General features: G+C 33.9%; 3 protein-coding genes across 5 annotated transcripts; 2 read left to right on the top strand and 1 right to left on the bottom strand.

Annotated features, from left to right (window-relative positions):
• Positions 1 to 3,383: 3,383 nt before the first annotated feature.
• Positions 3,384 to 5,656, top strand: LOC25493983 (nod factor hydrolase protein 1-like). Its single transcript, XM_013602691.3, has 2 exons — positions 3,384 to 4,562; positions 5,306 to 5,656. The coding sequence occupies exons 1-2, from the start codon at positions 3,431 to 3,433 to the stop codon at positions 5,329 to 5,331; spliced, it is 1,158 nt and encodes a 385-aa protein (XP_013458145.1). The 5' UTR covers positions 3,384 to 3,430; the 3' UTR covers positions 5,332 to 5,656.
• Positions 5,657 to 6,906: 1,250 nt separating this feature from the next.
• On the bottom strand, positions 6,907 to 11,803 carry LOC25493982 (DCN1-like protein 4). Of its 2 annotated transcripts, none has more exons than NM_001425032.1 (9): positions 11,569 to 11,784; positions 11,286 to 11,376; positions 10,829 to 10,903; positions 10,693 to 10,729; positions 9,640 to 9,723; positions 9,450 to 9,510; positions 9,210 to 9,316; positions 8,727 to 8,792; positions 6,907 to 7,247 (listed from the first exon to the last, which is right to left on the bottom strand). In NM_001425032.1, the coding sequence occupies exons 1-9, from the start codon at positions 11,633 to 11,635 to the stop codon at positions 7,146 to 7,148; spliced, it is 690 nt and encodes a 229-aa protein (NP_001411961.1). In that variant the 5' UTR covers positions 11,636 to 11,784; the 3' UTR covers positions 6,907 to 7,145. The 2 variants fall into 2 exon arrangements, with proteins under 2 accessions (NP_001411961.1, XP_024636653.1); XM_024780885.2 differs by lacking the exon at positions 6,907 to 7,247 and adding an exon at positions 7,934 to 8,355 and having other exon boundaries at positions 11,569 to 11,803.
• Positions 11,804 to 13,133: 1,330 nt separating this feature from the next.
• Positions 13,134 to 24,754, top strand: LOC25493981 (ATPase 8, plasma membrane-type). 2 transcript variants are annotated; one of them, XM_024780884.2, is made up of 14 exons: positions 13,134 to 13,196; positions 19,636 to 19,848; positions 19,974 to 20,111; positions 20,258 to 20,572; positions 20,700 to 21,026; positions 21,139 to 21,258; positions 21,376 to 21,498; positions 21,802 to 21,906; positions 22,131 to 22,440; positions 22,556 to 23,070; positions 23,293 to 23,466; positions 23,692 to 23,874; positions 24,370 to 24,539; positions 24,658 to 24,754. In XM_024780884.2, the coding sequence occupies exons 1-14, from the start codon at positions 13,134 to 13,136 to the stop codon at positions 24,752 to 24,754; spliced, it is 2,853 nt and encodes a 950-aa protein (XP_024636652.1). The 2 variants fall into 2 exon arrangements, with proteins under 2 accessions (XP_024636652.1, XP_013458143.1); XM_013602689.3 differs by lacking the exon at positions 13,134 to 13,196 and adding an exon at positions 19,342 to 19,392 and having other exon boundaries at positions 19,630 to 19,848.
• The last annotated feature ends 877 nt before the right edge of the window (positions 24,755 to 25,631 follow it).

The following is a 25,631-nucleotide window of genomic DNA, read 5'->3' as shown; positions in this document are numbered from 1 at the left end:
ACCAAATTTGATGGGTTTTTCCCATTTTGATTGGATTTGAGTATGGATATGGGTTTTCCCCGATTTCAAAACATGGGTATGGAACGGGTAACAGGTATATAGGTACCCACCCCGAACCCATACCCATACCCATCCCAAATGTAAAAAATTACTTTATGTTGATATGTTATGTTATTTTGTTTGATAATTGTCATGTTAATAAAAACTACCATTGATATTTAAAGGATCAACTAAATCATTTTGTCTAAAAAATGTTAAAGTGAGCATATTGTTGGATAATGTATTACAACGTTGCTCTTGGAGATGCAAAAAAACTTCTATTTTTTATTAAAAAAAATTATTCGATACGGGGATGGGGTGGGGATACCCGAACCCATTGGGGACGGGGATGAGATTCAATTTCTCATCCCCGTTGAGTATGAGTAGGGTAACGGGTAAGTATATGAGAATCGGGTATGGGGATGGAGAAGGTAAAACCCGTCCCCACCCCTTCCCATTGTCATGCCTACTCCCTACGTTCGGTTTGTCGTCTTTTACTTAGCGGCATAATCTATTAATATAATCTACATGTGCACAGATGTCCACAGAACAAGCCCCTGTGCTCATCATTTCCTTCGATTAGTGGCATTACGCTCGTGGAGCACGAGTGAAATGCTTAATTGTCCGGTTTCATTGAGCTTTGACTAAGTCTAATGTCTTCATTACCTTTGTATATATACTTCAAAAGACTCGAGAGAGATTTGACTTGCACTCATTCAACTATATTAATGCTACCCTAACTTGCTATCGTTTGAGAAATATTTTTCTAAATCGTCTATCCACCAATTTTAGTTAACACGATATTTATTTTTAAGTGTATACAAATTCCCTTTTGTGTTGCATTATCGATTAGTTATGAGCAGTGAGATGATATGACGTAAATTGAAACTACTGCGTGTAAACAGTGTTATCATTGTGTTCATTTGTTCGCTCTTCTTATTGTGATAGTGTGTATAAATTGCGAACAATAGTTTTATAAAATTTTGATTTTAATTAAAATTATAGGTATAGATAATAAAATTTTTGCATTTCATATTGTAACAAAGTATATTTATCTTGTCAATGATACCAATAATATAACAAATATAATATAAATTCTTATTTTTTTGAACGACACCAACAAAATAACATTTTTGTAGTCAATTTTTTTTTTTTTGAGGGAATTTTTATAGTCAAATTTGTTTAAGATTATAATTGAAAGTGAAAAAGTTAGCCTAAAACCATGTATTCTCTTTACATATAGTATAGACATAAATTATAATTATTATTATTAATTACTAGCGTTCAAAAGGGCACTTTGTGCTCGTCTGTCCGCTCTTTTTATTGCGTTAATGCGTATAAATTATGAACAATATTTTTTTGATAAAAATTATTTTGATTTTGATTAAAGTTATAGGTATAGATATTAGATATTCTGCATTTTCATATTGTAACTAATTATACTTATCCGTTTCAACAACATCAACAATATAACAAATATAATATAAAGTCTTATCTTTTTTAATAACACAAACAAAATAGCATTCTTATAGTCAAGTTTTTTTAAAGGTATAATTGGAAGTGAAATAACCCAGCTAAAACTCATGTATTCACTTATAGATATATTTTTCCTATTTTAATGGGATAGTCCTGTTTTAATGTGATTTATTTTTTAATCAATATTTTAAATAATATTATTGAATAAAGTAGTAAATACAATAGCTTAAATGAATGATAAAATGTAACAAAAAAAAGTCAAAATAGGTGAGAAAAATATCACCCCAAAACTTATTTATTCTTTTTATACATAGTATAGATATAAACTCAAGTGGTAAATTATGAAGAGAGATATAGGAAATTAAAGGAATGGAGAAAAGGTGAGGAATTATGATAACTAGTAGAGGTGTGGTGTGGGAGAAGGTATAGGTATCAAAATATCAGAATTCTTTAAAATAATTTTTTTTCATGATACAACTTTAAAATGATTTATTAATGGATGGCTGGACTTGCGACCGTACATAATACATGCATGTATCGGTACGAAGTATGTGTAACTAGTAAACTTACTTGCTGGTTTCGTTTGTACGACTTGCAATATTTAGAAAAGCTAATTTTAAATTAGTTCCACCTTCTTGAATGTAAGGAAGGACGTCCTAAAGTACTAACTAATTTATAATATGCTAGGAGTAGGAGACAACCTCTAAAGTAACATCTAATATTACAAGGCAGTTCAAAAAAAAAAATCTAATATTTAACAAGGCAGTTCACAAAATAATATTTAAAAATCATTTTGTCCTCCAAAGATTAAGTCAAATTCAAAATTCCACCTATAACGATTGTTCACAGACCACAGTTCACACACAGTCGAACAAAGCTATTGTATACCGTCCTTCTTAGCCATAATTAAGTTAATACCACTTGGCCACAATTGGACACAGTTTCATCTCATTAATAACGAGTTTTTTATCTTAAGGAAGCCCTAAACTTTTTGATTATATAGTTAAATTATTAAAATTGTCTACCATTTGTATCATTTTACTTAATCCTTAAATTTATTCACAAAGGTCGTCTCCTCAAAAAGAAGTTGTTGTGTTGGTACATTGTCATATCTATTGTTCATTCACAAAAAAAAAAAAAAAAAAAAAAAAAAAAAAAAAAAAAAGTGAATTAGATAGAAACATTTGCGGTGTTTTAAATTTGGACAAATGATTTGTTAAAGAAGCTGATATTTTGGGAATGGAGGAGTATTAATATAATAATATTAATGGATTAATCAATCATTAGAAGATTTAGAGCTAATTATATATATTTCATTCCGTACAGGAAAAACAAACGCTTGTATTTTGTTGTTTGTTCCTAAACCGAATTGTAATAATAATTGAATAAATTAATCCAAAGGGTCATGGACGGCTGTGTGCTCAAGATTATATTTACTGTTTACATCCTCTTTGACAAGTTTGGTGGCCAAGTAAAATTAGTTTAATTTGATTAGATGATATTCTAAACTCAACGCTGCTTAAGTATGATTAATGTAGAACAACAGTACGAAGGATGGATAGTTTTGTGTGCTCAAAAAGTGGTCAAACAAAATTAGTTGCAATTGGGGAACATATTCTACGTATAATATGATAAAATAAATATTGTAATTAATGATTGTCAACCATATCATATCCTTCGAGTCTTCCATGCAACGCGGGAACCTTTGAGTTGAGATTTGATTCGAACCAATAACAAAAGATTATGCCAGCTTTTAAATAAAAGTGACATGCCACTTCCCTTAATTCACCTTAACTATATACAGTATCCAAAATCAATATAATAGTGCTATATATATGTTCCTTCCTTATAACTATCTATCTCATCATTAAGCAAAAATACAAACTAGTCCACAAAACATTATATAGATTTTGTCATGGCAAACTTCCTCAAACTCAAACAGTTCCTAACTTTAGTATTAATTCTCTTAGCCCTAGCCGCCAAAAGTTCCAAAAGCACACCATCACCATCATCAACCACACGTGTGAAAGGCATATACTGGATAGAAAACCCACTTTTCCCTCCATCTTCCATAGATACATCACTTTTCACTCACATTTTCTACGCTTTTGTTTCACCCAACAAATTCACTTATAAGCTAGAAGAAGAAGAAGAAGATTCAACAACTGTAGCCACCTCCCTCACTACTTTCACCAACACTTTCAAAACTAAAACCCCTCCCATTCCTACCCTCCTTTCCATTGGAGGTGCAACTAGCAATTCCACACTCTTTGCTTTCATTGCCTCTGACCCCACGGCACGTGCTACCTTCATCAACTCTACAATCCAAGTCGCTCGAACCTTTGGATTCGATGGAATCGACTTCGATTGGGAGTTTCCTACAACCACAAAAGAAATGAATGACCTTGGAGAATTGCTTTTCCAATGGCGAAGAGCAATTTCCGACGAAGCAACCTCCACCAGCCGGCCACCTTTGCTTCTCACCGCCGCTGTTTACTTTGCCGTTAATTTTTTCCTCTCCGGTGAACGGCGGATGTATCCGGTTGATTCTATTAACAAGAATTTGGATTGGGTTAATGTTATGAGTTATGATCTTCTCGGGTCGGGTAGTAATGTGACCGGGGCTCCATCTGGAATGTTTGACTCGAAAAGTAATGTGAGTGTGGTGAGTGGGTTGTTTTCATGGATCCGAGGCGGGGTTGCTCCAGAAAAGATTGTTATGGGTATGCCTCTTTACGGGAAGAGTTGGAAGCTTCAGGATCCGAATGTGCATGGAATCGGGGCACCGAATGTTGGGCCGGGTCCTGGGGTTGATGGTGGAATGGCGTATTTTCAAGTTGTGGATTTTAATAAACAAATGGGTGCAAAAGTGGTGTATGACAAGGAGACCGGATCGGTTTATTCATATAGTGGGAGTACTTGGATTGGGTATGATGATCCGTTTACGGTTTCTGTTAAGGTTGGGTTTGCTCAAGCTCTTAAACTAGGTGGATATTTCTTTTGGGCTGCTGGTTATGATACTAGTGATTGGAAAGTCTCAACTCAAGGTAAATTAACACACTTTCTTAACCATGTAGATGTTTGAAAAATTACTTTTAAGAGAAATTTTATGGCTTACAAACCAAGTGTGTGATAATTTGTGACAAAAATTGATTTTACCATTGGTTTTATAAATTTGATTTTGATTGAATGTGAAATGATTTATGTTTAAATAGTTCTGATCAAAATTGAAAATAATTTATTAGGATGGTGTTGGGGTTTAAGTGGAGATGCTAAGGAGTAGATTGATAAAGAGGTTGATTGTTTGATATCCCACCGAAACATAAAACTAACGATACTAATCTTTGTTGTTTCAAAATAAGATGTTCGGATCAAATTTTTTTTTTTGTGTACATATATAAATAAATTTGAGAATTGATGATATGTTACACCATAAGTTGGAAATATTAGTTTTTAGGTATAATTGATTGATTTGTCTAACCAATTGTGATTTTGAATGGTACAAACATAGTATACATAGGATATAGATAAGGCATGAAATGAGTTTACAAAGAATCGCACTCATCGTCTTATAAATCAACTTTATAAGGATAAGTTAAACCTAACTAATATTAAAAACTTAAAATATGGTTTCTAAGCTTATCGGTATGGTTCTTATGACTTCTTGATATTGATTGTCTAACATAAAGAAATAGCTGTCACTTTTTATCATTTTCATGCAATCAACCATAAAATGAGAACTGCCAACCTGATGAATTTCAATGTTTTTTTTGTCGTTCACAAAATGCAGCTTCGAAAGCATGGAGGCCTGAGTGAATGAGACAGGAGAAGTGAATTGAGGTCTTGCCTCGCATGGTTCCGTTATCATTCTTTCATCATGCAGGGGAAGTTTGGACTTTATATTCAGCGTCAACGGTTAAGTAATTGAATGTGCACAAGTTGATGGCATTGGAAAAAACATGACCGAGAAGTTTTTGACTTTCCTGTGGATTTTTTTTTTTCTTTCCATTTTACTCAATTCTAATTCTTAGTTATTTATAGGCTTAAATGCTCTTTTGGTCCCTTAACTATTTAATTGATATCACTTTGGTCCCTTAACTAAAAAAAAATTGTTTGAGGATTTTAAGTTTTTTTTTAGTTTCGTTTTTGTCCCTTCTGTTAGGTTTCCGTTAGTTTTAATAAAAAACGTTAAGTGTGGACACGTGTCACCTTGTCATTGGCTCTGAGATTTTTTTTTTTTACAAAAAAAAAGTATATTTAAAAAAAAATTGTAAAAAAAAAAACTCAGAGCCAATGACAAGGTGACACGTGTCCAGGAGTTAACATTTTTTTAAAACCTTAACGGAAACCTAACAGAAGGGACCAAAACGAGACTAAAAAAAACTTAAAATCCTCAAACAATCTTTTTTTTAGTTAAGGGACCAAAGCGATACCAATTAAATAGTTAAGGGACCAAAAGAGCATTTAAACCTTATTTATAATAAATTTATGATTATTTGTTGTGTCCCACGTGTATTCTTTATCAAGTGTTCTTGTACTTTGATCTATGTTCGTTGACCATTAAATTTTGAATAAGTTTTATTTTTGAAGTTTCGTTATTTTTTCGACAAAGGACACTTCTTTTTTCTGTATAAAAAGGGAGTTCTTTTTTTTAGAAACAAACCTTAGATTAACAACTAATGAGATGCTGTATAAAAAGTATAAAAAGGGAGTTCTTTTTTTAGAAACAAATCTTAGATTAACAACTAAAGAGATGAGATAGGTCCTCTCAGAAGAGAAAAAAAAAAAAAAAAAAAAAAAAAGACTAACGGGAACGGTAACATTATTAAATGTATTTTTTAATTTTAAGAGGAGTATAACTATTTTTCAAAGTAAATTTGTATTTAATTGGACAAAACACAAGAAAAAAAAATACAAATGGCTGTCCATTTTTAATTGGTTGTTGATTCCATTTGTATAATTAGCTATCAAAAATTGTTTACCAATAAGTGAATTGGGGGAGTGTTGAAAGTGTTATCGAATAACTCATAAATCAATTTAAATCGTAAAGTAAACTTTCGGAAAGGATGAAACAACGCACAATAGATAAAAAATAAAAAATAAAAAAATAAAAAAAGGGGTCAACCTTTGAACCCCACCAATCACACCATAGCGAATCTTTGTCACATCAAGTTTTTTTTTTTTTGAGAGATTGTCACATCAAGTTGCCTAGCTACAACAATGAAAAATAATAAAGGACTGCTAGTGTTTGGTTGATTACTCTCACATTCAGATTCAAACTTTAAATTTAGTTAAGACTCGGGTTAGACAGACCAAAGATGCAGGTTTGAAAAAGTTTTATCACAGAAATGGTTAACATACACAAAAGATGTTAAAAAAGAAATATGTCACTAGGAAACAAAATTGCATCAAAACAATATCCCCAAAGTATGTAAAACTCAAGAATTAAGATAGCTTTGACAGTTGACCCTATATTGAAGTGTTGTAACATATGATTAATCAATGACAATATTAGCAGAAAACTGCAAAAAGATTACTCAGAACAGTCATATACAATTGTTAATCAGCTTCAATCTGTATTCTGGTTCGGAGTATGAGTGAAGTTGAACTGAAACTTCAGGAGGTTATAACTATATTGTCTTTTCTTTTTCTTTCAACCAATCAACAAAATTGTCGACAATCACTGGCCAGGCTTGACTGGAATCATAACTTTGAAGGTCAGTAAAGCTTACCTGGCAGCAACAAAATGTTAACATCTTTTGTGAGTGCGATTTCTTTAAACGAAGAAACATTAACAGCATCAATAAACCATGTTAATGAAGTGCACAACTTATGCAAAATATACTACACATTGTAGACAATTAGACATGTTTCATAACAGCAGAGATCATATATGCAGATAAGAGTGTGCATGAGTTATCTTTGTAGTTTCTCTTAAATGGACTAAATCATTCTACATTTATTCGAGCTCAAATCATTAATGCTCAATCAAGTTTTTTCAATTTATCAACAAATAACAAACAAAGTCAACCTTAACTTAGACCATTATATAAATGATATTAACAAACAAGCTCAACCTTAACTTAGACCATTATCCAAATGAACCAAGTACAAACTTTATAAGCTTGACAACAAAAGCTTATGAATAACTCACATGAATGAGTGTGTTTGTGTCTTTAAAATAACAAAAAATGTAATATTAGATAAAGAAATGGGTAAAAATAATAGTAATAAATTATATAGCTTTGTTACTAAATACACATCCGAATTCTATCTAAGGAACTATACCTTACTCCATGATCAAATATTCTCTTTTACATCCTTTCTCTTTCAATTTTTTAACGATATAAAAAATTAGTACATTTACAGTATTTCAAGGAAAAAAAAAAAGGTGATAAAGGGACGGCAAACAACAAGCTACACAAGCCAAACTCGAATTTCATATTTGTAAAGAAGTCAATACCAAGTTTCAAATTTCCCATGCCAAGCCTTAGCTTCAAGTTCTTAGCATGACTAGAATTATTTACAAACCTCTATACAATTTTTATCTAAGTGTGTTAATAACATAAAAATATATGAACATTTTGTAGTTGAGATTTGAGAGTCGTGGGTTTTAGAGTTAAGTAGATCCCACAAAATCGACATGTAAGGAGAGAATTGTCTAGACTTTATAAGCTCTAAAGAATTCTTGTCTCCAGCCTATGTGCAACTTGGGTTTTTTCCAACGCCCCCTACGTCCAGCAATGTTGTGTGTGGATAATACAGTGGCTCATTAACGTGACAATTGTCTATGCTTAAGAAGCTCTTAAACAGTCCTTATATGTGGGACTTCAGTTTTTCCTAATAGATGAAAAAGGTAAACTCACTCAGTTGAAAACAAAATGTACTAGGTATACTCACTAAATTCACAAATCATAAGACTAGTATAAGCTGACCACACAAAATAGGCTGATGTCTGTTGTATGATGAATTTCTAATGATAAAAAGTACTAGGCATCCCACTTAGTGAGATAAGGCTTGGTTGTTGTTGTTGTTGTTGTTGTTGTAAAAAGTACTAGGCATACTTACTAAATTTACAAATCATAAGACTGTGGTATACGATGACCACACATAACAGGCCGATGTCTGTTGTATGATGAATTTCTGATTCCGATGGACCTCAATCAGATAAAAACTCAAGAAAGGGTAAAGTAAACAAATCATAGCATTACCTCTTTAAAAAACCGATAAAAATTTCTCCAGTGATCCATTGTTAGCGCTCTGTATTCATTCTGGATCTGCCAAGAAAAAACAACCATTAGAAAATAATTTATGAATACCGTATTAAAATTCTTCTAATCAAAATTTTCCACCCAAACAACATAACTTTAGAGTGTCATTGAGAAAAATCTTTTCCATCACTGGATTTCATATTCAATACATTACAACGAAAAGTATTTCCAGGATGTAACCAACTTTGTATCATGAACCACGCAATAAACAAAACTTCATGCGTACGACTGGCTAAAAGTATGGAACAACTACTAATACAAGAAAGTAACATTGACATTCTTCACAATCTAACATGGTTGTACTGGACATCAATGAATGTCATTGTCCCAAATTACATGCAACTTAAAAGATCAAACGCAGAGCTGAGTAGCATAAAGTAACAACTTATGATTCAACAAAAAGAAATACATACACCTACTTACCTTTAGATACTCTGTTAACAAATTGACTTGAGAAGGGAATTCGGATCCCAGAACAATAGTACACAGCTCACATATGGTCTCAATATCTATGCTCCTTTGCTTATCCTCTGAAAGTATTAATCAGTGTTCAAACAGATTCACAAAGTGGTGAAGAAAAAATCATCAAGGCAGCAACGTAATTATGTATCACAACCAGTCTGAATTACAGTTGAAAAATAAACCCGAGAAGACTAAGCTTACCTGTGAGGCAATATTTGAATGCATAGGAATAAAAATCCTCAAAGCTTTCTGGAACCATCACCTACCCAAGACCAAAAAAAAGGAAATAAATTGTATCAAAACCTTCTTAGTGATATCGGTAAATAATTGCTAATCTCAACAAGAACGCAATGAACTTCATAAGTATTTTATAGCTGGGAAAGGAAAAAACCTCTTTCTTCAGTCCATTCATTGCTTTTTTTAATTTTGGGAGTGTGTCGGCCCCTAAACATTTGAGACCTCTTCGCCATTCATCCTATTCAAAGAAAGAAAGAACTGTGATCATGACATATACAAAATCAAGTAAATACTCTGAGAAGGATACTCAAGTTGTCTAAACTGATGATGATATGAATGGCGTATCAAGTATCAACAGTATAAATGGATTGTGGTTTGGATCATGGCATCCAACAGTCTTGCGCTTTCACACAAAAACCAAAAGTTTCACTGTAGAGCTATCAGCCGTATTGTTAACCCTTCTCTTTTTGAGGTAAGAAAACGTACTTCAGTTTTTAGGGCGGAGAAAAGATAAAGAAAAGGACAGCATTCCAGTGTATTACGATTTAACAGTATCAAGTTACCTATTTCACTTAGATTGATTCTATTGTTAGCTACTATGAAATTAAATGAACAAAAATGAGAAATTGAACCTCCCCTCGTCTTGGACTCACACATGCAGACACACACAATTTAAAGTTCAAACCACTGCATGTCAAAATCACTCTTACACCATTGAATAACTTTTCACTGAATAAACTAATATTTGCTGGATTCAGTGTTCAGGTCATACATATCAAAGACCTCCCATGGAAACAAAATTTAACAGTACTTCGTATACATCAAAATTGACTTGATATATATTCACAGTTTATGTGTGTGTGAATATATACTAAAACATATAAATTATTAAGCAATGCCTTCCATAACAAACACATGACAGTGTTGTCAATTGCATAAAATAGCAATTTGTTCAAATTCTGCTATGCTAAAGGACTATATTGTCAAAATAGTCCCTATTTGATAACGGTTTGTACTAAATATCGTATCAACCAACAATAGTGATTTGTTCAAATAACACTACCCTATAATGCCATAGTGCCACAATTGCATGAGTGTGTCCCATGTAAAAAAAAAGTGGGGAATAAATAAGCATGTCTGAATATCTCAATATTTTAAGCACTGTATCACTAAAAAAAGATTGTGAAGCAATATTTTCTCTACCAACCTTGGTAAAATAACCCTGCTTTTCAGCATTCATTTTCCTGGTAAGAAAGACATAAATTAAAAAAAGTTAAAAAAACAAGTTGAAGATAAACAGTAAAAATAAAATAAAAAAATAAAGAATCCAGTCAGATATGTACCAAGCAAGTATCAGCATCCTAACATCTGTATGGTCCACATTCACATCTTTACAAAGTGCTTCAATCCCATCTGGGCTGACCAACCAAACAAAAAAGTATAAAGCATTGCATTAATACTCACATAAGCAGCACAACAAAGTACCATAAAATAAAAAATAATCCAAGCACAGTAACTTCCAACGAAACACAGACACAGACACCGGACACACTGACAGGACACGTCAGCACGGATCAAATTTTGAAAAAATGAATTAATTGAATGCAATGAAATGTGTCAGTGACGACACCCGACGCGGCTTCCATTAGAAGTGTCATAGTGACTCATGTTTTCTCAATTCGAAACCAGATCATACAACAACTAATAATATAACATATAATAATACTTTTACATTAACATTAACGTATAATAATAATAATAATAAATAATAATAATAATAATAATAATAATAATAGTTACTCAATCATATCCAATGATTTATTTGTGTATGCTTCAAAGAGGTTATCTATCCGTTCAAATTGCTTTGTAGTTGTTCTCTTCGTCTTCGGTTCTGAATAACAACAACATGAAATTAAATAAATCAATCTCAAGAAAATAAATCAGATCAAGCAAAATCAACGAATTAATCATATGAAAAATAAAATAATAATCCGATAAATTAGAATTAAGAAGTGAATTTCGTTGTAGTTTTGTGATTCGTAATAACGGAGAACCAATCAGAAACGAGAAATTGAAGAAGTACCGGCACGAATGGAAGAATCGACATCAGTGGTTGGTGGGACCGGTTTTCGTTTGGAGCGAGGAGGCATCTTCTTCGTATGAAGAATGGTGAAATCGAAGAGCGATTGAGAATGAAATCGAAAGACCGTTGTTGAAAGAAAAGAAGAAACCCTATTTATTTATTTGTAGAGAATGGTGATGTGAAGAAGAGGAGGGAGGAGCATCGCGTTCAAAGATTGGATGAATGAACAAGGTTTAAGTGAGGTTTTATATTTCCTTCCATGCTTTGGAAAACGTGCTGCTATCTTTTTTTACTTTTTATTTTTTCAATGAATAATAATAACATTATTTTTACCAAAAATAAGAATATATCCTTTCAATAAATCATGATTATTTTGACCAAAAATATGATTATTATGAGAAAGAAAAAAACATATAGTATATCTTTATAAATACGTATATATCTTTATTGAAAGTTGTGAAAGTTCAAATATATTGACTAATATTAAAAAAACATATATTAGATAAGAGGTAAATAGTCATTAGATATAAGGGGTCTACTTCAAAAAAAAAAAAAAAACAAGAGTCGGAGGGAGTTAGATTATACTTATTCGAAATATGGAGTTTACATTTTTTTTAAAGGAATAAGATTATATGATGTAGTCATGTCAGTATAGCTCAGTTGATAAGAAGAACAGTGCATTGTTATATTCAAGATCAAGTCGAACTTCAAACACCTCATTTATTCACTTTAAAAATAAATTATAGTTAATAAGTCATTTGACAAAAAATAAAAAATGTTATGTCAATCGATTTTAAAGTTGTCAAAATAATTTTTTCGGACCTGGTTGCTTTAATTGACAACCGCATATTACTTTAATTTTATCCATTAAATATATTTTTACTATAATATTTTGTAAAATTTTATTAATTAAGCTCTAATATGTTTTATATATGAATAAGTAATATCTAATTTAATTTTAACATAATCCAACTCAATAAATTACTTTTTTATTTTTCCGTAAAATTTATTTAATTTTGAGTTAGAGTTTACTATGCATACGTGCTGCTAACACAATAACAATGGTTTAATTTGTCTCTTTAAAAAAAACAATGTTTTGGTTAAAATACTTGATTTTTTTTATGTAGCACAAATACCTCAACAAAATATTGGCTAAAATCTTGGCAAATAGATTAAAATTGGTTATTAGTGGCATGGTCTTTGAAGTTCAGTAGACTTTTGTTCAGGTTGACAAATTTTATTATTTTTTTATTTTTTTACAAGAAGAAATTTATTGTATTTCATTCATAATAATAGTAGAGATATAAGATGGAACCATAATATGAATATGGAAACTAGCATGACGCAAAGTCACTCTAGCAAAGCTATGAGCAACTTCGTTGGCTTGTCTCCGAATAAACCTAACATCAGAGGTTACTAAATCTGAAGCTAACAGACGTCTACCGTCATTGATTACTGCGCTAAAATTAGAGACGCCACTTTTACTGCCATAAAGACTATCTACCACAGTTTTGAAATCAAGTTCAAAGTCCACAATACCTAGTTGCAGGTCGCGAACCCAATACATGGCTGATAATAAACCTAAAGTCTCACCAAAATCCACATCAAGGAGAGGAGACATCCATTCAATCTTGGCCAAAACATAACGACCTTCATCATCTCGAATGCACATACCAATGCCAACCCGATTCTGAGCTTGAGAAAAGGATGCATCAACATTACATTTAAATCTGTCGGGACTTGGTTTAATCCACTTCAAGTCCCTCGAGGTAGCGGGATGCTGAGGGATAGGATGACGAATTGACTGAGCATTCCTCCAACTAGTAAGAAGAGATCCTGCACGAGAACAAATAGCTTGAGCTGTTTCAGTGACATTGTTCCATACTTTATTATTTCGATGCTTCCATATACTCCAGAGAGTTACACTGAAAACTTGTTTTTGTTGCTGGTCCAGGTGTTGTAAGATAGCAAACACATTTGTTGGAAAGCTTGCATCAATATCAAAAACAGTCATCAAAAGACTCCATAATCCACTCCGCTGCCAACAAATCTTTCTTTTATCACACATAAAGAACAGATGGGTACTATCCTCGCCAAAATCAACACATATTGCACACCTAACTACTTTTGATTGCAATCGGAGTCTTGTGGGCAAACAATTACGACAAGCTCTCCATACGAAATTCTTGACCTTTGGGGGCAATTTTAAAATCCAAATACAATTCCAGTTACTCGGCACACGGTGTTGTACAACTGCCACATCATGATTCAGAATATCCTTGTAAGCACTTTTAACTGAATAAGCATCATCCCTCTCGAACTTCCAAACATGCACATCATGAGTTACCGAATGGAATAACGGAGTATTAAAAATATTTCTAGCTATAGTATTGTAAAAAAAAAAACATTAATTAGCTCCATATTCCCTTGTTTTTGGGGTGTAACCAACAAGTCAGAAACCGTGATAGATGGTCATTTCAAATGATGATGAGAAGACGGTAAAATTCGTGCAGCTTACTGAGCCATGAATGATCCCAAATTGGAAATTGTTCTCCTGTGCCTATGCTCCACTGAAAACCACGTCTTTGGCACTCCATATGCTACGCCAAACATAACTAGGATTATGACCTATGCTAGCACCAAAATAGTCACTACGAGGAAAATATTTAGCTTTGAGTAAACGAGTGATTAGAGACTTTGGAGAAGAAACCAACTTCCAAGCCTGCTTGCCAAACATAGCCGTATTGAAAGCCTTAAGGCCCTTGAAACCCATACCTCCAAACACCTTAGGAACTGAAAGGCGTTCCCAAGATAGCCAGTGCAATCATCGAGAATTCGCTGAATTATGCCCCCACCAGAAGGAGTTTAACATTTTCTCTATCTCATTAATGATGGATCTCGGAAGAAGGAAAACACTCATTACATAAGAAGGAATATATTGCAAAACAGACTTAATGAGAATCTCCCTTCTAGCCTGCGAGAGACATCTACTACTCCAGGAGTTGATTTTATTCCATATACGATCTTTAATAAATTTAAAAGTTGCATGTTTACTACGTCCAATCATAGATGGCAACCCAAGATATTTACATGTTCCCAATACTTGACAAACACCAAGAGTAGTAGCAATTAGATTCTTAAAATCATCTGGAGTATTGCGACTACAAAATAATTCTGACTTCTGGAGATTAATGGCCTGCCCCGAAGCTTCTTCATAAGTAGCCAAAATATTCTTCATACAAACAGCCTCACGATCACAAGCTCTAAAGAAAAGAAAGCAACCGTCTGCAAAGAGAAGATGAGAAATAACTGGTACATCTGTGCATATCATAGTACCTCTAATGTCATTACAACGTTCAGCTTCACGAATAAGGGAGGAAAGACCTTCAACACAAATGATGAATAAATAAGGTGAAAGGGGATCACCCTGACGAAGGCCGCGCCCTGGTACAATAGGATCCACTAGTGCTCCATTAACCAAGACTGAATAGTCAACCGTCTCAACACAAAGCATAATCCAGCTAACCCAACGAGATGAGAAACCCATTTAAATCATGATATCTCGTAGATAGTCCCAATCTAGTCTATCATAAGCTTTACTAATGTCCAACTTAAGTGCAACATCCCCCCTCTTTCCTTCGGCCTTTGTCTTCATATAGTGAACAATTTCAATAGCCACCATGGCATTGTCTAAAATGGATCGACTTGGGACAAAAGCAGATTGATTAATAGAAATACATTTATAGAGCACCTGTTTGAGCCTATTAGCAAGCACCTTGGCTACAATTTTATACACAACATTACAGAGTGCAATAGGTCGCCAATCCTTCATTGAAGTCTTGGATTCACCTTTTGGTATAAGTGTAATATTAGTAGAATTGACATGGGGTGGGAAAACACCGGTCTCTAATCATTGACAACTTGCTTGATATACTTCATGACCACAAGTATCCCAAAAATGTTGATGAAACCTGGATTAAAACCATCAGGCCTTGGATATTTATCTGCTTGCATAGAAAAAACTGCTTGTTTGAACTCTTCTAAAGTAAAGGAATCAGTTAGCATATCATTATCTTCCATGGTGATGGTGGCAGGAACTAAATCAATAACATTAGCACGAGACCCATTTGATTTTTGAAATAAATGTAAGAAATAATCACGTGCAATATGCTTCAGACCATCTTCAGACCGACATTCAAAGCCATTTCCATCCTCTAAATGCTCAATTCTGTTCAACTTTCTCCTTGTAGTGGTTGTCGCATGGAAAAATTTGGTATTAAGGTCCCCATCTTTATACCAAAACGTTTTTGCTCTCTGTTTCCAAAAGACATCATCTTTAATCAACAATTTATCCAATTTATGTCGTAACATGTTAAAATAACTCACATTGGAAGCATCCACATGTGTAAGAATAGCTTCAAGCTTGCGTTGAGTCTTACAAATTTCTTGCCTTGCATTTTGATTAACATTCTTACTCCACTTAGAAAGATCCAAAACACGTTGATTAAGTTTATGCACAAGAGGTCGTTCACCATAACCCTTCCATCTTTGAAAAACAAACGGTCCAAACTCAGGTTCTACTAACCAAGTATTTTCAAAACGAAAACGACGTTGGCCATCAATAGTAGAGGGTTGCGGCACACAATCAAGTAAGAGGGGGAAGTGATCAGATGAAGTGGTAGTCAGGCATTCAAGTTTTGCATTCTAGAATTTATCAAACCAACTATCATTAGCCATAGCTCTATCCAATTTCTCCTCAACTACACGATCGGTGCCTAATCTTTTTAAACCTCGTAAAGGCATAGCCATCCATATGAATATCAGCAAGTCCAGCATCCAAGACAGCCTGTCTGAAACCTTGAATGAGCCAGGGTTGACGATCTGACCTTCCTTTCTTTTTATTTGTTGCTAATATATCATTAAAATCTCCAACAATACACCAAGGAAGCTGGGAAAGATTGGATAAATGTCGAAGTAAATTCCAAGACTCTCTCCGCCTTCCTCCTTCCGGCATACCATAAAAACCAGTTAACCACCGTATCCCCCTCAAAGAATCATTAAACTCCACATCAATATGATTTTGGGAAAAGTTCAGGTTGACAACTGTTAGATGGTGTTGTTATTGCAAATTAAGTGGAGGATGATGCAAAGAAAAGGAAGAAAGAGCTTATGATGCTTAAAGTTGACTTCAAAAATGCTTATGAGTTATGATTACCTGGAGTGGTGTTAGTTGGATATGATAATGGCAAAGATGAGCTTTTCTTGTAAATGGAAGCAGTGGATAATGGAATGTGTTAGTGCATCAAATGTGTCGGTTTTGGTTAAAGGAAGTCCTACAAATGAATAAAGATTGGATAAGGGTCGTCGACGAGGGCATCCATTGTCTCATTTTTTATTTCTTTTAACGGCAGAAGGCTTTAATGTGATGTCAAACTCTTATGTGGAGGTTGGTATTTGTTTGGGCTATGACGTGAGTTCTTAGTCATCGTTTCGTATTTCTAACCTCCAATTAGTTGATGTTACTTTGATCATGGGAGCAAAAAGTTGGGGAAATATTAGAATGTTGAAGGCTACTTTGATACTTTTTGAACTTATATCAGGTTTGAAAATGACTTTTCATAGAGCTTACTTGTCAATTTAGTGGAATCTTGGTTGGTTAAATTACAATTGTTTTTGAACTGTAAAATCGGCCAACTTCCTTTTGTTTATTTGGGTCTTCTGATTGGTGGAAATCCTTATCGTTTATCTTTATGCTAGACGTTGATTGAAAGCGGCCGCAAAAAATTATCAAGGTGAAAATGTAATTTTTTTTACTGATGGTCGGCCTGTACTCATTAAATTTTTCTTGGTGTCGCTTTTGATTTATTTTATTTCCTTCTTCATTGCTCTTACATGTATTATTTATTTCCTTGAATCTCTTTTAAAATCTTTCTTATCGGGTGAGTGAGGAAGCTAGCAAAATACATTGGTTACTTTTGGATAAAGCTTGCTTAGGCAAGGAGAATGACAATTTAATGTTGTGGGAAAATTGGAGTTGGCGGTTGTATGTGGATCAAGGAGGGTCGTGGTTCAAAGTTTTGGCTGCTAAGTATGGGGTTAAATAGGGTCATATTAGGAGAGGTGGGAGAACGATGTCAATGTGGTGGAAGGATTTTTATGTCATTAGAAAAGGGGTGGAAGGCGAGGTGCGAGTTGGTTCAAGGAAGGGGTGAGTCGTATTATTGGTAATGGTGAAAACACATCTTTTTGGTTTGATCCTTGGCTGGAGAGAGGGTGCCTAAGGTCTAGATTTAGGCTTATGTTTAATTTATATGTTGCTAGTAATGTTACTTTTGCGGAGACGAGGAGACAAAGTTAGGAGGTTGATAGGCAAAGGTGGCAGTGGAAAAGACGGTTGTTTGCGTGAGAGGAAGAGCAACGGTTAGGTCGATGTGTTTCTCTTTTATATAACATTTTTTTTGCAAGGTAATGTTGTGGATGAATGGGTTTAGACTCATAACGGCAAACATGCTTTGCAATTTGGACGACTTGTATTTGTACTCTTTAGAAAGAGTGTAGTACTCAGATTTTTTCGTAACAAAGAAATTAACGTTGGAAAAATTTATCGATCGTATTAAGCTTCGCTCTTGGTGGTGAATGAATATACACAAACCTATTGATTTTTTCAACTTACATTCGTGATGGTCTAATCCATTGGTTTGTATTGGTAATAATATGTTATATAAAGCTTTGTCTTTTTGGCTAATTGATCTAGCTTCTTTGTAATGTTTACTCTTTTTACTCCCTTTTAGGGCACAACTTATGTTTCAAATGGTGTTTTTTAATTGTTTTTTGCCTCTTAAAAAAATATTTAAACAAACTACGCATATAGATTTTCATAGTATCCAACAATTATTTAAAAAAATTGAATTTTATTTTCGAATTCTCAATAAAAAAATTATCTGTTTATAAAAATGTTATTTTATTTGACATAACATTACTAAACATTATCTTCCCTCAAAAAAAAAAAAATTACTAAACGTTATCTAAATGAAAAGAAAATATTATTAAAAAAATAAAAAGAAAAGGAAATCTACATATCTAACAAAAATCATGGCAACTCAGGGTACTAACGATTTAACATTTTTGTTAAGACACTTATTCATGCAAGTTATAAAACCTTTTCAACAAATCGAACAAATTTCCATTTGAACAGGGTTTTTACTTAGAGGTTGTGAGTTGATTTTCAACGTATATAGCAAGGGAATGGCTCAATTTTATTGTACAACCTGGTGAATTATATCTCAATTTCCAATTGAACCCTCCCAACAAATTTTGTATCCCATCATTAAATTGTTCTCCCAAATTTAGCATGTAATTGACCACCAACAAAAATATCTTTCTTTTTTACACAACAAAAATAGCTTATATATCATGAATTTGTTTTTATAAAATTCTATACCATGATATTGTAACAAACATGCAGCAAATATTCCCTAGGAAGACCATGCAACAAACATTCCCTAGGAAAACGAATACTTAGTGGTTGATAAAAATAACATAAAAATTGTACAACGCATTCCATCTACTATAAAACAAGAGAAACAAGGGCCTAGAAGTATTGTCATCTCCCTAATGCAAAAAGTCATCACTTGATAATTTTTTCTTTCATTGCTCTTTCAACCCTTAGTAGGAGCCTCTGCTGTTAGAGAGCTAGAGAAGTGGAGCTCCTCCTAGGGCTGGTTGAAAGAAAAATTTGAAAGAGGAAGAGACAAATTTTATCGTTTTGTCATAATGTCGTCTGACAATCTATTTGAAGAACTCAAGAATGAGAATGTTGATCTCGTAAGACAAAAATGACACGCGTAATGCCATGCATGGTTTTAAATTGTGGTTTGCAACAACATTGAACTTTATACATTTCAACTGTATTAGCTGTACTTTTCCTCAATATAAATGTTTGATGCTGCGACCACAATTTAAAACCACGATGTCATGCATTGGCATGATTATTAATTTTTAATTACTTATTTTCCTTTGTAATGACAATTAAGTTGTTACGTTGCATGTGTATATGTGCAGGAAAACATTCCAATTGAGGAAGTCTTCAAGCAACTAAAATGTACTAGAGAGGGTTTAACATCAGCTGAGGGAGAGAATAGGCTACAAATATTTGGTCCTAACAAGTTAGAGGAGAAAACTGAAAGCAAGTTACTTAAATTCTTGGGTTTCATGTGGAATCCACTATCATGGGTTATGGAGGTTGCTGCCCTTATGGCCATTGGATTGGCAAATGGAGGGGTAATTACCGATTATAATTTTTAATAGAAACAAGTTTAGGCGAGTTGAGTATTAGAGACTCAAAATAAATGTACTACAATGTATTTTTTTATCTAATACATTACATGTTGTATATCAATTAACAGGGAAAGCCAGCAGATTGGCAAGATTTCGTAGGTATTGTTGTGTTGCTCATCATCAACTCAACCATTAGTTTCATTGAAGAAAACAATGCAGGCAATGCCGCAGCAGCTTTAATGGCTGGCCTTGCACCCAAAACCAAGGTAATCAATATGCATTATTCACTCTATAGTGGAGACGTAGGCATATTTGGCCAAATTATGTGTTTTCTGTTTTCATTTTCATATATGTTTTCTTTTGAATCATACTTGCTGTTCTAACATGGAATAATTAATTAACAAACTTGTAGGTGTTGAGGGATGGAAAATGGACTGAACAAGAGGCGGCAATTTTAGTGCCAGGAGATTTAGTGAGCATAAAGCTGGGAGACATTGTCCCAGCTGATGCTCGCCTCTTGGAAGGAGATGCCCTTAAGATTGACCAATCTGCACTCACTGGTGAGTCACTTCCAGTTACCAAGAACCCTGGTGATGAAGTCTTCTCTGGTTCCACCTGCAAACAAGGTGAGATTGAAGCTGTTGTCATCGCCACTGGTGTTCATACCTTCTTTGGAAAGGCTGCTCACCTTGTTGATAGCACTAACAATGTTGGTCACTTCCAAAAGGTACACTTTTGTGTTTTTTTTTTAGTTTTGTATAAGTTACTAGCAAGTGTTTTCTTAATTTGATTTATTCGACGACTCTAGACTATATGGACTAATCTTTGGATATTATTTGATTGGATTCTATTAGGTGTTGACATCAATTGGAAACTTCTGTATCTGCTCCATTGCAGTAGGAATGTTGATTGAGATTATTGTGATGTACCCAATCCAACAAAGATCATATAGAGAAGGTATTGACAATTTGCTGGTTCTTCTCATCGGAGGTATCCCGATCGCCATGCCAACAGTTTTGTCTGTGACCATGGCTATTGGATCTCACCGTTTGTCTCAGCAAGGAGCTATTACCAAGAGGATGACAGCTATTGAAGAAATGGCCGGGATGGATGTTCTCTGCAGTGACAAGACTGGAACCCTCACACTTAACAAGCTCTCAGTTGACAAAAATTTGATTGAGGTCAATGACCAATCTAAAAGTTTAAATTGTCACAAAAAAAGTGATAATGAATCAACATGTTGCATTACAAAATTTTAGTTTTTGTTCTGATCAAGGTTGTTTGTAAATACAGGTGTTCATCAATGGTGTAAACAAGGATGGTCTTCTTTTGGATGCTGCCAGGGCTTCTAGGGTTGAAAACCAAGATGCTATTGATGCTTCAATCGTTGGGATGTTGGGTGACCCCAAGGAGGTACTGAGATTTTAATTTAAGACTTATATTATTTTATTGTATACAACCCTTAATTAGTCTTATGTTTAATTCTTAATAAGAAGCACAATACTAAATGGCTTAATTATGACATTCTAGGCAAGAGCAGGAATCACTGAGGTTCATTTCTTGCCCTTCAATCCAGTGGGTAAACGTACAGCGATTACCTACATTGATAGTGAAGGAAATTGGCATAGATGCAGCAAGGGTGCTCCTGAGCAAGTAAGGGATTCATTTCATTTGCAAATATTATTTGTGTATATATGTAATAAAGGATGGATCAAGTTACACTACTCTAATGTTTTGCTGAATAGTATATATTTTACATAATTGGACTATTGGATGAAAAGTTTGCATCATATAGATCATCTATGTAAATTTTTATTGAAATTTAAATTCATTTTATATGCTGTTGAGACTAACATCGTATGATAAGTACGCATTATATATAACTTTAATCACCATTAACTATTGTTTAACTAAATATAACACAACACTTGACTAACCATGCATCTTGTATATCAGATTATTGAACTTTGTGAGCTTAAGGGAGAGACTTTGAAAAAGGCTCACAAAATCATTGATCAGTTTGCTGAACGCGGTCTGCGTTCATTGGCTGTTTCTCGCCAGGTAGTTTTCTATCTCATCAAATTAACAGTTTATATTGTTTTAAACTAATTTTGTATTTGTGAAATTTAAACTAATGACTGAGATAAAAAAACTATGTGTAACCGCGTCTTTTGTTTATCTTAGATCCTGGTTTGTCTAGGGTCTAGTGTCAATTTGTCATGTGACCTGAAAAAACGAGGATATTATATATCTTACTAATGTTTACCTTTGCTCTTGGTTAATAGACTGTTTCAGAAAAGACCAAGGAGAGTGAAGGAGACTCATGGGAGTTTTTGGGTCTCATGCCACTCTTTGACCCTCCAAGGCATGATAGTGCTGAGACCATTCGACGTGCTCTTGACCTTGGTGTTAATGTTAAGATGATCACTGGTGATCAACTTGCCATTGGAAAAGAAACCGGTCGCAGACTTGGAATGGGCACCAACATGTACCCTTCATCATCTCTTCTCGGTGATAACACAGACCCTGCCATTGCATCCATCCCAATTGATGAACTCATTGAGAAGGCTGATGGATTTGCCGGAGTCTTCCCTGGTAACTAATTATCGACATCAATATAATATAATCTTTGGAACTTCGTCTCTTGAGATTATAAAGTCAAATTATTTCTACTGACCTAACACCTCATACTTATGTGACATATATGCAGAACACAAATACGAGATTGTGAAGAGGCTGCAGGACAAAAAACACATTGTTGGTATGACTGGTGATGGTGTGAATGATGCACCTGCACTGAAGAAGGCAGACATCGGTATTGCAGTTGACGATGCAACTGATGCTGCAAGAAGTGCTTCTGACATTGTTTTGACAGAGCCAGGACTAAGTGTGATTGTGAGTGCGGTGTTAACTAGCAGAGCCATCTTCCAAAGGATGAAAAACTACACAATCTATGCTGTTTCTATCACCATCCGTATTGTTTTTGGATTCATGCTTGTAGCTTTGATATGGAAGTTTGACTTCTCACCATTCATGGTCCTCATCATTGCCGTCTTGAACGATGGAACCATCATGACCATCTCTAAGGATAGAGTAAAGCCATCACTAGTTCCTGATTCATGGAAGCTTAAAGAAATCTTTGCTACTGGAATTGTTCTTGGATCTTACATGGCCATTATCACTGTTGTGTTCTTCTATTTAGTTCACGACACTGATTTCTTCACCGTAAGTATTTCTAGCAGTTTGAAATTCAACACTCCCTTGGTTGCAAATTGATCATCGTTTGAACGTATAAAATTTATTTCAACACAATACACCACTTTCAAGTCATTATATTCTATTGTATAGTTAATAAAGATAGTTTTGGAACAAATGAAGTAATAAACTAATCAACTGTCATAGAAATCAATTATCACATGACATGAAATGTTTCATTGTTTGTTTCAGAGAGTATTTGGTGTGAAGCCAATAGCAGACTCTACTGATCACCTAAACTCAGCTCTATACCTTCAAGTGAGCATTATTAGTCAAGCACTCATCTTTGTGACAAGGTCAAGGAGTTGGTCTTATGTCGAACGTCCTGGCTTGTTGCTTCTTGTAGCCTTCTTTGCTGCACAGTTGGTTAGTCCTTTTTTTTTCTACCTACAACTTGAAATTTAGTAAATCAGCATTCTAATCTTTGAAAATTGTAAGCATCCGTCGTTTTAGTCCCTCGAATTACGAAACAACACTTTAGTCTCTTAAATTAAAGTATTAAACAATTCCAATTAATTTAGTCAAACAATTTTAAAGTTTTTATTGTTTGTGAAATTAAACTTTTGTATATTTGTGAATTATTGAACTTAGGTGGCAACTGTCATTGCTGTGTATGCACACTGGGGATTTGCTAGAATCAATGGAATTGGTTGGAGATGGGCTGGAGTAATCTGGATCTTCACCGTTGTCACTTATATTCCTCTTGACATCCTCAAATTCATCATCCGTTTGGGATTGTCAGGCAGGGCATGGGACAACATGCTTGATAATAAGGTCTATAAACATTCTTAAAATAATCAAATTAAATTTTCTTTGTTTCATAGTCTATATATAGGAAAGTGTTACATGAACACCATTTAATCACACACCCTATTGTACACCCCATGCATTAGGGACATATTGGTAAATTCATCTCACAATCATACTTTATCTTTCATCTCCTCTCCCTTTTCCTTGCCACATGTCAGGATTTTGTGTGGGTGTAAGAGATGTATTGTCACATGGGGGTGTACATGTATCACCACTCCTATATATATAGTACTATCCACACTAACACTTCAGATTGAAAGTGTGTGTCTAGTGTGTCAGTATCTAACACAACATGTATCCATTTATTTTTTCTTTCAAAAAAAAAAAAATGTATCAATTTATTTTTATTTTCTTAAATTATAACCGGTGTCACATGTCAAGTGTTAGTGTTTTGGAATTTGATTATATATCTATGTCAATGCCAATGGTTGATTTTGTTTTTGGCTTGATTGGTTTTAGACTGCATTCACAACAAAGAAGGACTATGGAAGAGGAGAGAGGGAGGCTCAATGGGCTTTGGATCAACGCACACTCCATGGTCTCCAAGTTCCAGAATCTAAGAACAACAACCACCACCACGAGCAATCTGAAATGGCTGAGCAAGCCAAGAGACGTGCTGAAGCTGCCAGGTACATTTCTATAATAAAAAAAATAAAAAAAATGCATCTGATTAAAGATATGGTATTTAATTTTGGATTAGTGTATATATAGTAATGCTTATTTTAATTTTGATCAATATTTTTCCAGGCTGAAAGAGCTCCATACACTCAAGGGACATGTTGAATCTGTGGTGAAGTTGAAGGGTCTTGACATTGATACGATTCAACAACACTACACACTCTAAATCAATACAAATATCAATGCATAGGGGGTGTATTTATCATTGAAGACGGGACTAGAGTTAGATGGAGCAAATGAAATGATGTCTCTTGTGCTTAGTTTGCATTCCCATGTTTTTCCCTTAGCATAGAGGCGACACTATTATGCAATGCTATAAAATAGTACAGCAAAAAATAAAATAAAATGATAATACTGTATTAATTTGCAGTCCTTTTCTAACATTTTACAAATAATATGTCATGTTTTCTAATTTATTTTCACGATTTCACCTCTACCCTTCCCTGATTTCGGTCAAATAAAACTTTGAAAATTTAAGTTCTATGTAAAAACAAAATGTAAGTGGAATCCTTCGATACATATAGGTATAGGGATGTACAAAATCTTACTAATCGTGTTCTATACCGAAAGACTTGAATGAAAATTGGGGACGAAAGATGCCCCAAGACATAATTCCGTGAAAGGAAATGACGGATTTGGGTTGACTTCCGGATGATTTGTTCCATTTCATTTTATCGTAATGATAACTTAATTCAGATGACTATAAACACATAAACTTTATTTTTTGTTACAAACCTTTGAGCGTGTTGTGACCGTGGAATTAAACCCAAAAAACTGATTGGGTCTGTGTTTTTCTGCATGGTTCCTTTGTTTTCAAAGGCTGAGAAGAATGAATGATCCTCTTGAAGGTAATTTCTCTTGTAAACTTCAACTATATTCTTTTGTAATCTTTCAATTCCTCCCTGTAATTTGGGATCTAGAAACAATACGGTGGCAACTGTCATAAACTAATTTGAATATTAAATAGTGAAATAATATTTTTACAACTTTTTTTCTTTTCGTTGTGCTCTCAGCATCTCACACTATTGCTTTAGTTTTTCTTC

Source organism: Medicago truncatula, chromosome 4 (genome assembly GCF_003473485.1).
Source record: "Medicago truncatula cultivar Jemalong A17 chromosome 4, MtrunA17r5.0-ANR, whole genome shotgun sequence".
NCBI classification, from domain to species: domain Eukaryota; kingdom Viridiplantae; phylum Streptophyta; class Magnoliopsida; order Fabales; family Fabaceae; genus Medicago; species Medicago truncatula.
The sequence above is the reverse complement of the archived record's forward strand: the minus strand, read 5'-3'. Positions and strand labels throughout refer to the sequence as shown.